The sequence below is a fragment of the Pipistrellus hanaki genome, assembly GCF_964339955.1.
Source record: "Pipistrellus hanaki genome assembly, chromosome: X".
Taxonomy (NCBI): Eukaryota; Metazoa; Chordata; class Mammalia; order Chiroptera; family Vespertilionidae; genus Pipistrellus; species Pipistrellus hanaki.
In genome coordinates this window covers 1,937,394-1,951,507 of record NC_140524.1, presented here as the reverse complement: position 1 = coordinate 1,951,507, position 14,114 = coordinate 1,937,394, and the positions used below count along the sequence as shown (strand labels likewise).

The window sequence follows — 14,114 nt, the reverse complement described above, 5'->3', positions numbered from 1 at the left end:
CTCAGTTATTTTTAATATAGTATTCAATAATCTCAGGATACACAGACTTCGGTAATCAAGAAAACTAAGTACAATTGAAAAAAACAGACCAAAATAAAGAAGACAAATGCAAGTCTTTGAATAAAAAAATTTGTTGAAGGGAAGACTCATTTTCCTAAGGACATAATACGCTTTAATCAGGAGCATCATTATTTTTATTGACATACAATATATGTTAGTTTCAGGTGTACATTAGTGATTATTTGTATAGATTACGAAATGACCACCACGGTAAGTCTAGTTACCATCTGTCACCACACAGTTATTACAACACTGACGATATCCCCAGCGATGTACATGAAATCCCCAGGACTTATAACCAAAGGCTGTACCTCTTAATCCCCTTTACCTATTTCACCTGGAGCAGTGCGTACATTTTTATTTTAAAAAGGGTTTCTGCCATTTAAAAATGCTAAATACATGTCAACCGTAATTGAAATTTTAAAAACTGTTTGAAAATGTTGCAAACCCCTTAATCAAAATGTCTGAATAATCAAATACCACAATAAAACTCTTAGGCTAGTTAGCTTGCAGAAAAAGTATTTCATGCAAAAATGACATACACTGCTGTGACCAGGTCAGGTTTGTAAAGGCAGGGATAATAAGTTAATCCCACATTGAGCCAACATGCATAAACCTTGGGGTATCATTGCTCAGCGAAGTCGGTTTGAAAAGCTCCAGCCCACACAGCGCTCCGCTTACCCTCCACAGGTAATCTAACCCGATCAGCTCCAAGTCATCCATCATGTAGGCTCTCCGCTTCGCCACCAGTTTTCCTTCTCGACAATTCACAGCTTTGAAGAACCGCTCAAAACACTTCATCCCGTTTTCCGTTAAGAGGGAAGGGTCGAGCTGCAGCACGTTGCTTTCGAAGAAGTCCTTGTTAATGTCGGGGTCCAGGTCGGGCTCATCCCCCATCAGCTTGGAGTACCATTTGAAGCAGGCCTCGCGGTCGCACAGGTACACGGCGTTCTCCGCCAGGCACTTCCAGATCTGCTTGGCCTGCGGGGCGCACAGCCACAGCTGGCCGTCCTTCAGCAAAAACCTGGGAAAATGGGGGGAAAAAGAAAAAGAAAGAAAGAAAGAAAAAAAAGCCATCGGGTGCTGGTCCAGCAGCCTTCTGTCCCCTTTTCTTTAGTGTCTCTGACGCCATTATGGTCAGTATGATTCTCTAGCTGCTTGCCTCAAAGGATGGAAACTTGCGCTTAAGAACAGAATTCTGTATAAAAGTTTAAAATGTGTTCTCTTCAAGCACTGCAAAGAAGAAGAGTTCAAACTCAGACAATAATTCTGTATGTTTAATAAACGAACACCAGGGAAGCGTCCTGTGACTTCAGGCAATGGTTTCCACGTGGGAAAAGCCACCTGAAAAAGACCTTTCCTAGCTGTGTCTTAGGGAGAGCAGCAGTGACTGCTTGGAACCAACCTCAGGAAGTTCAGCCGTTCCTGGACTTCTTGGACGTGACTGTATCTACTCCCCAGCCTCACAGTCTGCGGGTCATAGTCCTCATGGTCTGCAAATGACAAAGGAAAGCATGCATGACACATTCGGACGCCCACATCACTGGGACTTGAACCGAAGAAAATGAAGTCACTTAAAGATTTGAGTATCATAACCTACCCTCACATTCTACAAGATTTCCCAGTATCCCCAAGAGGCTCAGATTTCATATAAACAGAATCTTATAATATGTGGTCTTTCGTGACTGGTTTTCTTCTACTTAGGCTAACGTTTTGCAGGGTTCATCCATGCCGTAACATTCTTTTACTGCTATAATAAATAGCATTCCATTGTATGCACATACAGCATATTGCTTTATTCATTCATCAAATGATGGCCACATGGGTCATTTCCACTTCTCTGGCTAACATTCACACTCAAAGTTTGGCGGGGATCTATGTTTTCATTTCACCTTGGTCTACAACCGGGGTAAAGTGTATGATCAATTCTGTTGAGCACTTTGAGGAATTGCCAACCTATAGTTCAAGGTGGTTGCACCACTTTGCAATCCCACAAACAACATACAAAAGTGCCAACTTCTCCTCATTCTTGCCAACACTTGTGGCTGTTTCACTTGTCATCCTAGTAGGTGGGCAGCAGCTTCTCACTGTGGTTTTAATTTGCCTTTCCCCAATGACTAATGAAATTTAGCATCTTTTTATGCCACCAAATGGCCACATGCTTGTCTTTGGAGACATGTCTACACAGATCCTGTCATTTCTTTATTGGATGGTTTTTAACTGTTGAATAGTAAGAGTGAGTTCTTATATATTCTGGATACAACTCCCTTACCAGATACATAATCTGTAGATATTTTCTCCCATTCTTGGGTTATCATTTTACTCTGGTTCTATCATTTGCAGAAGTTATAAATTTCGATGTAGTTCAATATATCACGTTTTCTCCCCTAAAAATGTTGCTTTGCCTAACCCAAAACCACGAAGATTTATTCCTATGTTTTTTCCTCAGTTTTATACTTTTAGGCCTATGGCAATCCTACCAATGAGTTAAAACTTGAGTGAAAACAAAAAAGTGGTGTTTTTATACTGTGTTGTATTCACATAAAAATACTTTATTTTTTTTTAGTTGTATTTTATTGAAATTGTTGTGCACGGCTGCGGCTAGGTGTTTACCTGTGCAGCCATCTTGGATTCTCCTTTATTTTTATTTTATTTTATTTTTTTATATATATTTTATTGATTTTCTACAGAGAGAGAGAGAGAGAGGGATAGAGAGTTAGAAACATTGATGAGAGAGAATCATCAATCAGCTGCCTCTTGCACACCCCCTAATGGGGATGTGCCCGCAACCAAGGCACATGCCCTTGACCGGAATCGAACCCGGGACCCTTCAGTCTGCAGGCCGAAGCTCTATCCACTGAGCCAAACTGGTTTCGGCTAAAAAAAACTTTAAAAGAATGACTTGGTAAGCACCAGTGCCTAAAGGCACTAGTAGTAAGAACACATGAGTAAATGTTAAGAATTTTAGTAAGTTTATTACTTTAGCTAAATAATGTTAAACGAGGAGGCAGAATCAGCTGACTATACTACTGAGAAATGTTTTCTTTCAAAGATGAAGATGCGAGTGGTGAAATAGGGCCAGGATAGTAATATTGGTGAAATAGTTATCAAAAATTGAGAATATCAGCCAACTGTGGAAGCCTGATGTTAGCCCTCAATTTCACGTTTACCTGAGTTTTACATAGGAATGTATGTAAATGTCACGCAAAGATCTCATGTTTCATAGGCATACTGGGACTTTATATAATGCCAAGAGTCTACCCACTATACTCTTCAAATAACAAGCATTAGAAATACCCTCATTTTAACCAGTTAACTGCCATGATAGTTTGAATTAAAAAAGGCCCGCCGCTTGCGTCTATAGACTAAGCATACAAATGGTTACAAATACATTATCGGCTTAAAAGTCTACTATAAAAGGTCAAGAACATCATGTTCAATTCTACCCCTAACACTGGCTATATACCGTTTCCTTTCCATGGCTATGGGAACACACTTGAGCCTAAAAGATTGTCTGTCTGTGTGCGTGCTATGAATTGGGCATAAGCAGAGGAGTATGTATTAAGAATACCTCTGAACTCCAGCACACAGAATCAAATACAACTGTCAGAGGGCAAGAGAGCATTGAAACGGAGCTCCGCAGATGGCGGGCCCTCACAAACTGGCTGTTAAAACAACAGGACACTTGACAGTGACATGTTTCAATAGCTTCACACTTTGAACCCAACGTAAACGTGGGTTCCTGTGGCCTTGCACCTCCCCACTTGTGACTTTTTAATTCCTAAATGGACACACTTATGGAACACGGACTTAGACAAAGAAATTTGCTTGAAAAGATAATGGTGGAGGCAGTAAGGAAACCAAGGATGAAAATGAGTCAGTACATACCTAAGAAGGCAAGAAACAGCTGTGGGCCAGGCAGCCCCAGCCTCCGGGCAGGGCAGGGAAAACATTTAACGGGAGAGCGGGGCAGGCAAGCACTATAGAGCCTTGCAATGCTGGCGGGGAGGTAAGACTGTGTGACAGGTGAGAGGAAAGTGAAAGTGGATCATAAGCTCAGAAAGGAACACAAAATACATCTGCTGTCATCTCTGAGGTAATTAATGCTGACCCCGCCCCAGCGGGGAAGGGAAGAGGCTGTTATTTCCCAGAATTCCTGTTAGCTTGTAATACATACCTCTGGCATACATTCTCATGCTTTCCATGTAAGTTGCAAGGTTTTCTGCTACCAAAGTAACTAGGGCATGATTGTGCTGAAGTTGATTGATTAAATCATGACGATAAAATACATGGGGACTTCGCTGAGTTTGACTGAAACGAGAAGAACTTAACAATATAATTAGGCAATTAATTCTGGTGGAATCAAAAGAGCTTGTATAATCTAAATTCTTAGCTAGTAACTGAAAAACTTCAAATGGGTTCTTTCAAACAGAAGCATACTTCTGGCCATTTACTTTAGTGGCAAGCAATTTAAAAGAAAACCAATTCCTCAAAAAATAAAACATTCCGTTATTATCTTACACACAAAATGCATTAATATTCTCCACTACCACACCAATGGAAGTCTACTTTAGTAACCAATTTCTACTTCCTATTATACTAGCGCCAAAGCACTTGTTTAAGTTTGCATAACTATTTGCAGAATTATAAAATAGAAACTCCTTATAAGATCAGCACCACAAAAATTATGCTATAATTACAGCAAAGAATGTAAATTTTCTCCACTGTTCACTCCTATAGCTTTTGTAATTTCATAGTATTTTTCTAGCCTTAAAAAAAAAAACAACCACACAGCAGATGGCAAATTTCAATGTTAAAACCCAAGCACGTGGCCTTTTCTGTGTTAGGCATAAACATAATCGAGAGCTGTAAAGGATCTTGGCAATCTTTTAATTTTATACACATAGGAAAAGCCCCTTTCTGTAGCTTAGGAATCTTGGCAGAATGACATGACTGTTTGGATACAAGGGCCATAACCCAGGAATCCTGATTACACCCAGCTCTCTTTCCCACATTTTTCTTTTTTATGTTATCAGTTCCAACTCTATAACCAAACAATGCAAGGACAAATTATTCCAGGAACCACCATTTAGCAAGGTCATATATGTATCAGGGCAGACACTGGGTAGAGAGGGACACGAGGAGGAAGGAAAAACTGAAATGCGAGGGGAAATAAACACAGCACATGCCGTGACACTGTCTGGCTCACTGGCTGGAAGTAAGAGGGAATTCTGAGCCCAGAACCTGAAGGCAATATTATTGTCTTGCTTGTGATACATATCACTTAACTGCAGCTTACTTCCTCATCAGTACAATCAAGCAGGTGGTTATGATAAAGGAATCTTTTCTTCCAAATAAGCTCTTCTCTCCTCGATCATCCCAGTCTAATTTTCTTAGTTTGCGTCTACCAGCTGATAATGCTGCTGTTTCTTTGCAAAAGACATAAATGAAAAGACTGAAATTTTCTGTTAAAAGCCTTACCTCAAATTCTGAGGTGCCTCCCCAAACAAACTACAAATTTCTCTAATTTGTTTCAGTGCGGGGATCACCCATTTGTCATTTGTACGAAGTTCTTCTATAAAGCGATCTATCCACTGGATCTTCTGTGTGTCACGGTCCTTAAACGATTTCAATGTTTTATACAGGTCAATATAGCTTTCAGAATTACAAAACACAGCTTCTCTTGTACGATTAGCAACACAAACATTATGCCGTAACTGCAGTAAAGAGTTCAATGATAATTTTAAAAGTTGCTTTAAGTACATGTTTACTTCACATTTACTATCAAAACTCTAAAAAGACTCTATTAGAAAAGTTCAATACGACAGAGACTCAGATATAGCTACAACTAGCTACACAAAGGTCTAGAGACTAAGTATTAGGCCCACAGACAGAAACTGATTTGAAACGTTTGCCAGGAAGTGGGCATTTAGCTTTATCAATGTTTTTAGAGATTCTACCATATAATAAAACTCAGCGGTAACATAGAACCCTGATTTATACCACACACGTTTGTTTTTAGCACACCAAGGGACATTGAGGATTTATATTTTTACCAAGGAAATAATGGTACGGCAACTTCTACCACAACTAAAAACAAGGACATGCCCACATGCACACAAGGAGAGAAAGGGACAGAGCCGTGTGTAAGCACAGTTAAGGCCAACATTACTTCATGTACCACGTTTACTTCTCATGTCTCTACTTCTTCCCCGTCAATAATGATCAGAAATGCAGGTCTGCGCACCTAATTTTAGGTTTGAATTATTTTGTGTCTCTGTTTACTAGTTGATATATTAAATAACGATTGGTCACCAACAAGCAGAGTCAAAAACAGTAGCATCTGACTCACACATCTAGTTGAGCTTATTTCTTAGCTCTTACTGAAATTTCGGTTCATCCGTGTAGCAAACAGGTCTAATGAGTGAGACACTGGTCGTGTAGCCACGTCCAGGCATGAATTAAAAGGCTCCACACACCGCCAGTTAGAGTGCAGGGACGCTGCTGTGTAATTTGTTCACAGGAAAAGGCACTAAATGCTTTGCTGTTTAGGAAAGTTTATTAATTTTTCTTAATTCCTCTACAAGGAAAGAAAACCTAACTTCCCTTATGCTCTGAAGTCTCTGCCCAGCTTTCATATCTCCTATCTCATGATCTGGTTGGAACTGGCTCAGCACCACACAGGTAACAAACCACACCATACAGCCTGTGTGGAGTGTACTGCCATTCTCCCAAGGAGACCAAAATGCTTTGCAGATGATACCCCAAACTGTGACAGCGAGACCGAGGAGGCAAACTTATATGAAGAAAGTCAATCCTTGAAAACTGCTTCAAAAATAACATTGGAAGAGCCTGAGACTATTCTGTAGCTAAGCCACCCTAATTGTGAAGGGAAAGAGAAAGGGGGGGAGAGAGGGCGCCGAGCGGCACCCGCTCACCTGGGAGCAGCTGTAATCGAGTATTTTGATGTGGGCGCTGAGGGCCAGGTCCATGATGTCCACGGGCACGTCATCGCTGTGCGCCAGGTTCCACAGGAGGTTCAGCACCTTGTGCGCCATCACCCCGTCCTTGTCATCCTCTGCCAGGCGGCGGATCAGCTCAAGGAGCTTTTCCCGCTGCTTTTTACTTGCATTTGTCCAACTTGCCTAGAGAGCAATTTAAATGAATGAAACAACGCATTTCTTTCTCCCTGCTTACTGTCCCCAGATGAGCTATATAGTCACCACAAAAACATAGCTGGGCACAGAATTCTTCAAAGTGATTATCTAGAACTCACAATCTAATGAATTAAATATATTAAAACCAAAAGGGTGCTCCTTTATGTTGAATCTTACCTTAAAGCAATCGAAGAGATGATCAAGTTGTTCAGGAGAAAAATCCCAGGCCAACTTTGCCAGTAAATCATGTACATTCTTCACAATGGCCTCGTGCTTCCCTGCCTAGTGAAAAGCCAAAGAAAACCGAGACTTTGCTGACCACCACCCTGTATAATAAAAGCCTAATGTGCTAGGTGTAGAACGTTCATCCCACCAGTCGCTATGATGCGCACTGGCCACCAGGGGGCAGACGCTCGATTAGTAGGTTAGCTTGCTGCTGGGGTCCAGCGATTGGGATGACATTTTAAATGCTTTAAAACTGCCACCTAAAACCTGATGATTCAGCTTTTTGCTCTGCATGGGAATTCATGTGAACCATTACCGAATTTAACGTGTCAATTTTAACACTGCACGTAGGAGAAACAAGGCACTCCAACGGTATTGTTTCGGAACTGTGGCCTTAAGCACTTACAGGCACAGCGGATTGTGTTCTTGGTTTCTAGACTCAAGAAATAAAGCGCTGTCATCTAGAATTCAGTAATACTTCCCACGTGACCAATGAGTAGAAACCTGTCACTAAGATAACCAAAGGAATCATTTTTCAGCCCTGAATTGAAACCGCCTGCAATACTAAGAAACTATAAATCCTTACTTCAAACCACCCACAATGACCAAATATATGTATTTTTATTAAAAAATATTATTGGCTATTTCAAAAAGATTCCTGACAGGATTGCTGTAAACAAGCATTTTAATATATTAAAAGTAATATGACATAAGCTTTCATCCCATTTCCTTAGTATTCGCTTCTTTCTTTTTTTAAAAATTCAAATAGCCACTATTCCACATTCCATACCTGTGCTGCCCAGATATTATCAAGGTCTTGCAAGGTCAGAGCCTTTTCTTTGATGACGAAACGAAGAATCTTCTCCAGCTTCTCCACGTACTGTGGCTGGTGCAGGCTGTCTCGCAGGACGATGGAAAGGATGTTGTTCTGCTGTATCCATTCCTAAACACAATCCGGAAATCGTCTTAAAGCAGGAACTAAACGCAGCAGCTTTTAAAAACACGAGTAGACAGACTCCCACCTAAGTCCCTAGCCCAGGGCCGATGACCAGGCCCCCAAAGCGAAAACAGACAAGCGAGCCGCCCTCAAACAAAAGCTTCTACACAGAAAAGGAAACCATCAACAAAACTAAAAGCAACCTATTGGACGGGAGGAAATAACTGCAAACCATGTTATCTATTAAGGAGCTAATACCCAAAGATCCATAGAACTCATACAACTCAACAGCAAAAAAGCAATCCAATTTACAATGGGCAGAAGACCTGAACAGACATTTTCCCCAAGAGGACATCCAGATGGCCAACAGGTTCATGAAAAGATGCTCAACGCCAGTCTTCAGGGAAAAGGCAACTCAAACCCACAACAACCTACCTCACACCTGTTCAAGTGCATCATGGGAGACAACAAGGGAGTGTTGGGAAGACAGGAACAAAAGAGAACACCTGCTGTTGGGAATGTAAGTCTGTGCAACTAGTGTGGAAAAGGATGGAAGCTCATTAAAAACAGAACTAGTGGCCCTGACTGGTGTGGCTCAGTGGCTAGAGCATCGGCCTGCAGACTGAAGAGTCCCAGGTTCGATTCCGGTCAAGGGCATGTACCTTGCTTTTGGTGCAGGCACATCCCCAGTAGGAGGTGTGCAGGAGGCAGTTGATGGATGTTTCTCTCTCATCGATGCTTCTAACTATCTCTCTCCCTTCCTCTCTGTAAAAAAAAATCAATAAAATGTATTTAAAAAAACACAAACAAACAGCTAGCGTATGATCCAGGAATCCCACTAGAGGGCACACATCCCAAAGAAATGAGCTCTTCTCTCAGAGAGCTCTGCATGCTCACTGCAACATTCCTCACAACGGCCAAGGTGAGGGATCGGCCTGAGTGCCCATCGAGAGGGGCGTGGATAGAGAAATCGGTGCGCACACACTCGGAGTATTCTTCAGCCACAAGAAAGAATGGAACCTCGCCATAAGTGACAACCAGGGGCCTAGGTGAAGTACAGTGAGCCAGCCAGACACACACCAAAGCAAGCACAGAGAACAGATGGGTGGTTGCGAGAGGCAGGGGATGAGAGAAATGGATGAACTGCAGTGTTAATTAGCAATAGTAAGAATATGCCCTACATACAAATATGTATGGTAAATAAGGTTTCCTAAACTTTCAATGTCACAATGATATAACGTTAAGTGCTTATGTTTTTAAAGTGATCCAACAGTAAATCATGTAGATCTTATTCTAGCGATTGCAGCTCCTACTTGAAAATCTTTAAGTACCAAATATTGACCAATCCATTTCCAAGATGATCATCACGTCCTCCTTTTCAACCCACCCCGCCCAACAAGCTCATAATTACTTCCTCGGTAAGCTGCACAGGTGTGCTGAGATGCCCACATCATTACCAAACAATAAACAATGCCATTGCAGCAAGTCCTCAGGATTGCCCGAGTCAGAAATCAATCCAAACACCTCGCCATTGCAAGGTTTTCTCTGCAATGCAAGCACTGACTGAGTAGCACTAGTCTATCTTTTGCCTGGGGTGCATCATGAGGGGAACAGCGAGGACTTACTGCCATCCGCTCAGCGGTGAGCCACTCTTCCTCCTCCGGGTTGCCATGGCGGTGAGTGTAGTACGACACGCTGGAAATCACCTTATTCACCTCATTCAGTGCGTTCATCTTGCCATTGAAAGAAGAAATTTGCAATAATCTGTAAAAGAAACTGTGTTGAGTATGATTCTAAGTGTCCAATAAGTAATTGTTTCAAGAGGTAAATATCTTACCTAAGTATCATTTTTAACCTAAATATTTCTAAATTTTTTACAGTTTCTTCTTGTCCTGGAACCCTTGACGCTAAATTCTTCAAAGATTTAATAATCATTGAAAGGGCATCATTTTTGGCTTCATTCTTTGCTTCTTTTTTCAGCTCTTCGTCAGTTAAGTTTTCTAAAAACTGTGGAACCATTTCTATGATGGGAAGAAAGTACTTTTTCACCGTGTGGAGAGTGAGAAATTCGTAGCTTTGTCCAAACGGTCTGAAATAAGAAAGGCAATAAGGATTACTCTTGTAATACATGACTTCTTACAATCCACTAGGACTGAACTCAACTATTTATATTAACTTAAAAAATCCAAGTTATCAGTTAAAGAAGAAGCCATACTTGAAAAGAGAAACTCAATTTGTCATCTAGCAATTTCTAGAATGCACTGAAGATTTATTTTAAAACATAACTTACTTAATAAGAGCTGCAATTATTTGAACATTTAATGCTGATCCACTAATAAAACGATCATGCAAAATCTGGAACCCATTTAAAGTGCCGAATTTGTTGAGGAGATCCACTAGCCAACCCTGCAATACAGTTAATGAAGAGAGTTAACTTCCTGCGTTTAAAGGTACTAGCTGAAGTCATTTCTTGACTGAAACATTCTAGAAATAAGAAATTAATAAAATTATTAGGTAAAACCATCTTAAAAAACCCAACAGAACAAAATACTGCACATACTCACAGTAACAGATACCATTTTATCATCTGAAAACATATTTTAAAAAATCCGAGGATAAGATATTCTTTAAACACACACACAGAATATATTCAGTAATTAAGATGTTTGAATTCACTTTTTGTTACAGGTAACCAACCGCTGATATTACATCTGATTCTCCTGCCTAGCACATGCAGGCTGGTGCTTTTGCTGACTCATGGCAGCATGATGCTATAGTATAGGTTGTCTTTCAACCACTTCCCAAAAAATAGCAGTGACTCAAAGTAAAATGCCAACGGGGATGTAGCTAAAAGCGTGCTTACATGTAAAAACTTAAAATGAATTAAAATGTTAGAGAGAGATAAGAATCAAATGTATCTAAACATGTATGTACACATAACCTGTTATAACATGCCTTCTTCTAAAAGGCCATTTTAGAAGCCGTTGAGGCGAACAAGAGCCAGTTTCTCCACTAAGCCTTAAGGAAAATAATTACTAAAGCCTTAAGGAAAATAATTACTATCACTATCGAAAAACCAAAAGACATGTCTAGCAAAAATGAAAAATGCTAAGTAAAAGGTAACTGATTTAAAGAGACAATATGCTGGAGTTCAGGGTAGTTCTGATGTGTCTTATGAGAATCTAAATTAACTAAATTCTCTAATAAATCAACCATCATATTTCTATAAATTCATTACTTCCTACCTTTTTATTTGGTATTATAAGCTAATTCAAAACAATTAATTCATTAGGTCTCTCTTGGCATCCAGCACCCTAAGAAAGCACACATTGATAGGATGTATTTTTACCTCTCCAGTTATCGGAATGCAACCATTAGGCTGATATAATCTCCCCGTATGTTTCCAGCTGCAATGTATGTTGCATGTTCACGCAATTAGGAATACTCAGTAATTATTAACACTCAAGAGCTAGGCTTGAAAGATAAAATATCTCCCACTAGAATCCACCTTAAATTAAGTTGTTCCCTGTTTCTTACTGATCATTATTGACCTACACAGGAAAAAATAAACTAAAATAAAGAAAGGAATCCAGGTATATTTTGGAGATTGCCACCATTTCAAAATTAATTTGGTTTGCTCAAGCACAAATAAGCCAGAAGTAGTGATAATATGAGCCTTGGGAAATATCAGAAAACCTCAGCTCCAAATTTAGCACATTGTGATCATTTTCACTTTTAACAGAACAAACCCACCCTTACATACATAAATTCACATTTTCCTGGCTGGCTTTTTCCATTTATAAGGCCTACAATATTAAAAATGTCTCCTCAACGTCTAAAAATTAAAACTATATTGTTATATAATATTTACATAAGAATGATATAGTTAGGGATATATCTTAAAGTATACACCGTTGTTTATGCTGATATAAAAATTTTACATTGGAGAACTTTTACATAATTGCATTTATGTATACTATTTCACAGATACTGATGTTTTACTCTTTTTCCTTTCATTTATCATTTCTGTAACTTGACTTTTAACCCAAATCAGCACAATTTCCCAAAAGGCTGGGCAGAACAATGGGGACTAACTACACAGGGAAAGCTTACAAAAATCCAGTCCAAAACTACTTTGTCAATTACACCCCAATAAAGTGGGAAAAGAAACCCCAAATACAAAATAACGCAGACCTCTTAAAGAGCATATTAAATCATTCCTCCCCATGCTGCTGGGAGGTCCGATCACTTCAAGGTCTATGCACAGCAAAGCAACTTAACACTGAACTGAGAAAATGACAAACCAACGCACTTTTGGTGAGCGAGGGTCTGGAGAACGGGCAAAGAGTTCGTCGTCAGGCAACTGAACACTTGAGGAGACGGATTCACACGGGCGGGTACCATTGTAGATGTGGAATTTGCAATGAGGATTTAAGGCCATGGAGAGAAGTTCTAGAAGTGGAAACCAGTCTTGGGACAGCTTGGCCACACACAGTTCCACCAGGCGATGAGTGTTATTGATAATACACCTCTGTTATATAAGGGGGAAAGGTGATTTAGAAGATCAAAACACTGCAATTCCAAATACTTTCTGATCTTCATTAAGTATGTTGTGATGCTCTTTGGACAGTTCACTAATATTGTAGGTACTATATAAATTATAAAGTAGATGCAAATCACCACTGTTTTCTCTTTGGAATTTATATACTAGAGGCAGCAATTCTAAAATCGAAATAATACAGCAATTATCCAAGGTGGGGTAGATTGGCTAAGCCCCAAAGCAAACATCTGTAGTTACGGCACACTCTGCTGGACAGAGGGTGTCCATAGAGAATGCCTTCAATTCTCCATCAGAGGATTTTTTTGTACCACAACCACAATTTGAAATCAAGACTACAAATATGTTTGAATGCCGGCCTGTGGTTCAAATTTTCCGTTTTCACCTCTACCACGCGCTAAGGTGGAGGCATGTAGGTTTCTTTGCTGTCTCTGTGTGGCAAGTCTATGTCTGCATTAACCCTTTGTGTCCCAGCTGCTAGAGCCCCACCTGGGCATGTTTCTCCCTGAGTGGCACATAAAGAACCAGCAGAGCATCTCGCAATTGGGAGCATCGTTGAAATGTGGTGACTCCCCTAAGGTCACTGATTAAACCAAAGTTTCCTAAATCTCAGTCTCATGCTCGTTCTCAATGACGATGCTTCCTTCAGTAGACATTATAACTTATAAAAAGGATTCTCAAAGGTTTGCATTTTCAAACCTTTTTAATTCAACCAAAGGATCAAATATATATAACCAAATGTGTGTGTGTGTGTGTGTGTGTGTGTGTGTTGTGTGTGAATGAGAAATACAAGTATCACTATGTAAATCTGAATTTTTAAAAGTCAAATGCAAGACTCACGTGAATCTCAAACTTCCAGCCACTCACTGCCTCGTCTGTAAGGATTTTAGTGAAGGATATTGTGAGCCCATCTCGAAAGAATCGCTGACATGCTTCACTTTTAACATCAAGGCCTAAGAAAAAGGGGGAAAAACTAATGTAAACAAGATATTGCTCTGCTTGTCTTATGATGTCCAATTATACGATAAAAGGTAATAAGCAATTATAAACTAGTCACTGACAGCTAACAAAGCCCGACTAGAGCTTTGGGATTTTAATTATATAAAAGAAATGACAATTAAAACCAGTACTGTACTTAAAAACAAATATGAACCTCCCCTAAGATAGTTCCAGAGAA

The 14,114-nt window shown here is 40.0% G+C and overlaps 1 protein-coding gene across 9 annotated transcripts in view; it reads right to left on the bottom strand.

Moving 5' to 3' along the window:
• The window catches only part of USP9X (ubiquitin specific peptidase 9 X-linked), a 71,868-nt gene that overhangs the window by 34,288 nt on the left and 23,466 nt on the right, over nt 1–14,114 (bottom strand). For 4 of the 9 annotated variants that reach the window (XM_084870085.1, XM_084870083.1, XM_084870084.1 and 1 more), the window contains 12 exons: nt 13,778–13,890; nt 12,692–12,910; nt 10,670–10,785; nt 10,217–10,468; nt 10,005–10,143; nt 8,233–8,385; nt 7,395–7,499; nt 6,999–7,205; nt 5,542–5,777; nt 4,238–4,386; nt 1,466–1,553; nt 742–1,084 (listed from right to left, as the gene is read on the bottom strand). In XM_084870085.1, the coding sequence (XP_084726211.1) occupies nt 742–1,084; nt 1,466–1,553; nt 4,238–4,386; nt 5,542–5,777; nt 6,999–7,205; nt 7,395–7,499; nt 8,233–8,385; nt 10,005–10,143; nt 10,217–10,468; nt 10,670–10,785; nt 12,692–12,910; nt 13,778–13,890 (2,120 nt within the window). The remainder of the gene's footprint in view (nt 1–741; nt 1,085–1,465; nt 1,554–4,237; nt 4,387–5,541; nt 5,778–6,998; nt 7,206–7,394; nt 7,500–8,232; nt 8,386–10,004; nt 10,144–10,216; nt 10,469–10,669; nt 10,786–12,691; nt 12,911–13,777; nt 13,891–14,114) is intronic. The other 5 variants (XM_084870088.1, XM_084870090.1, XM_084870089.1 and 2 more) reach the window with 3 other exon arrangements.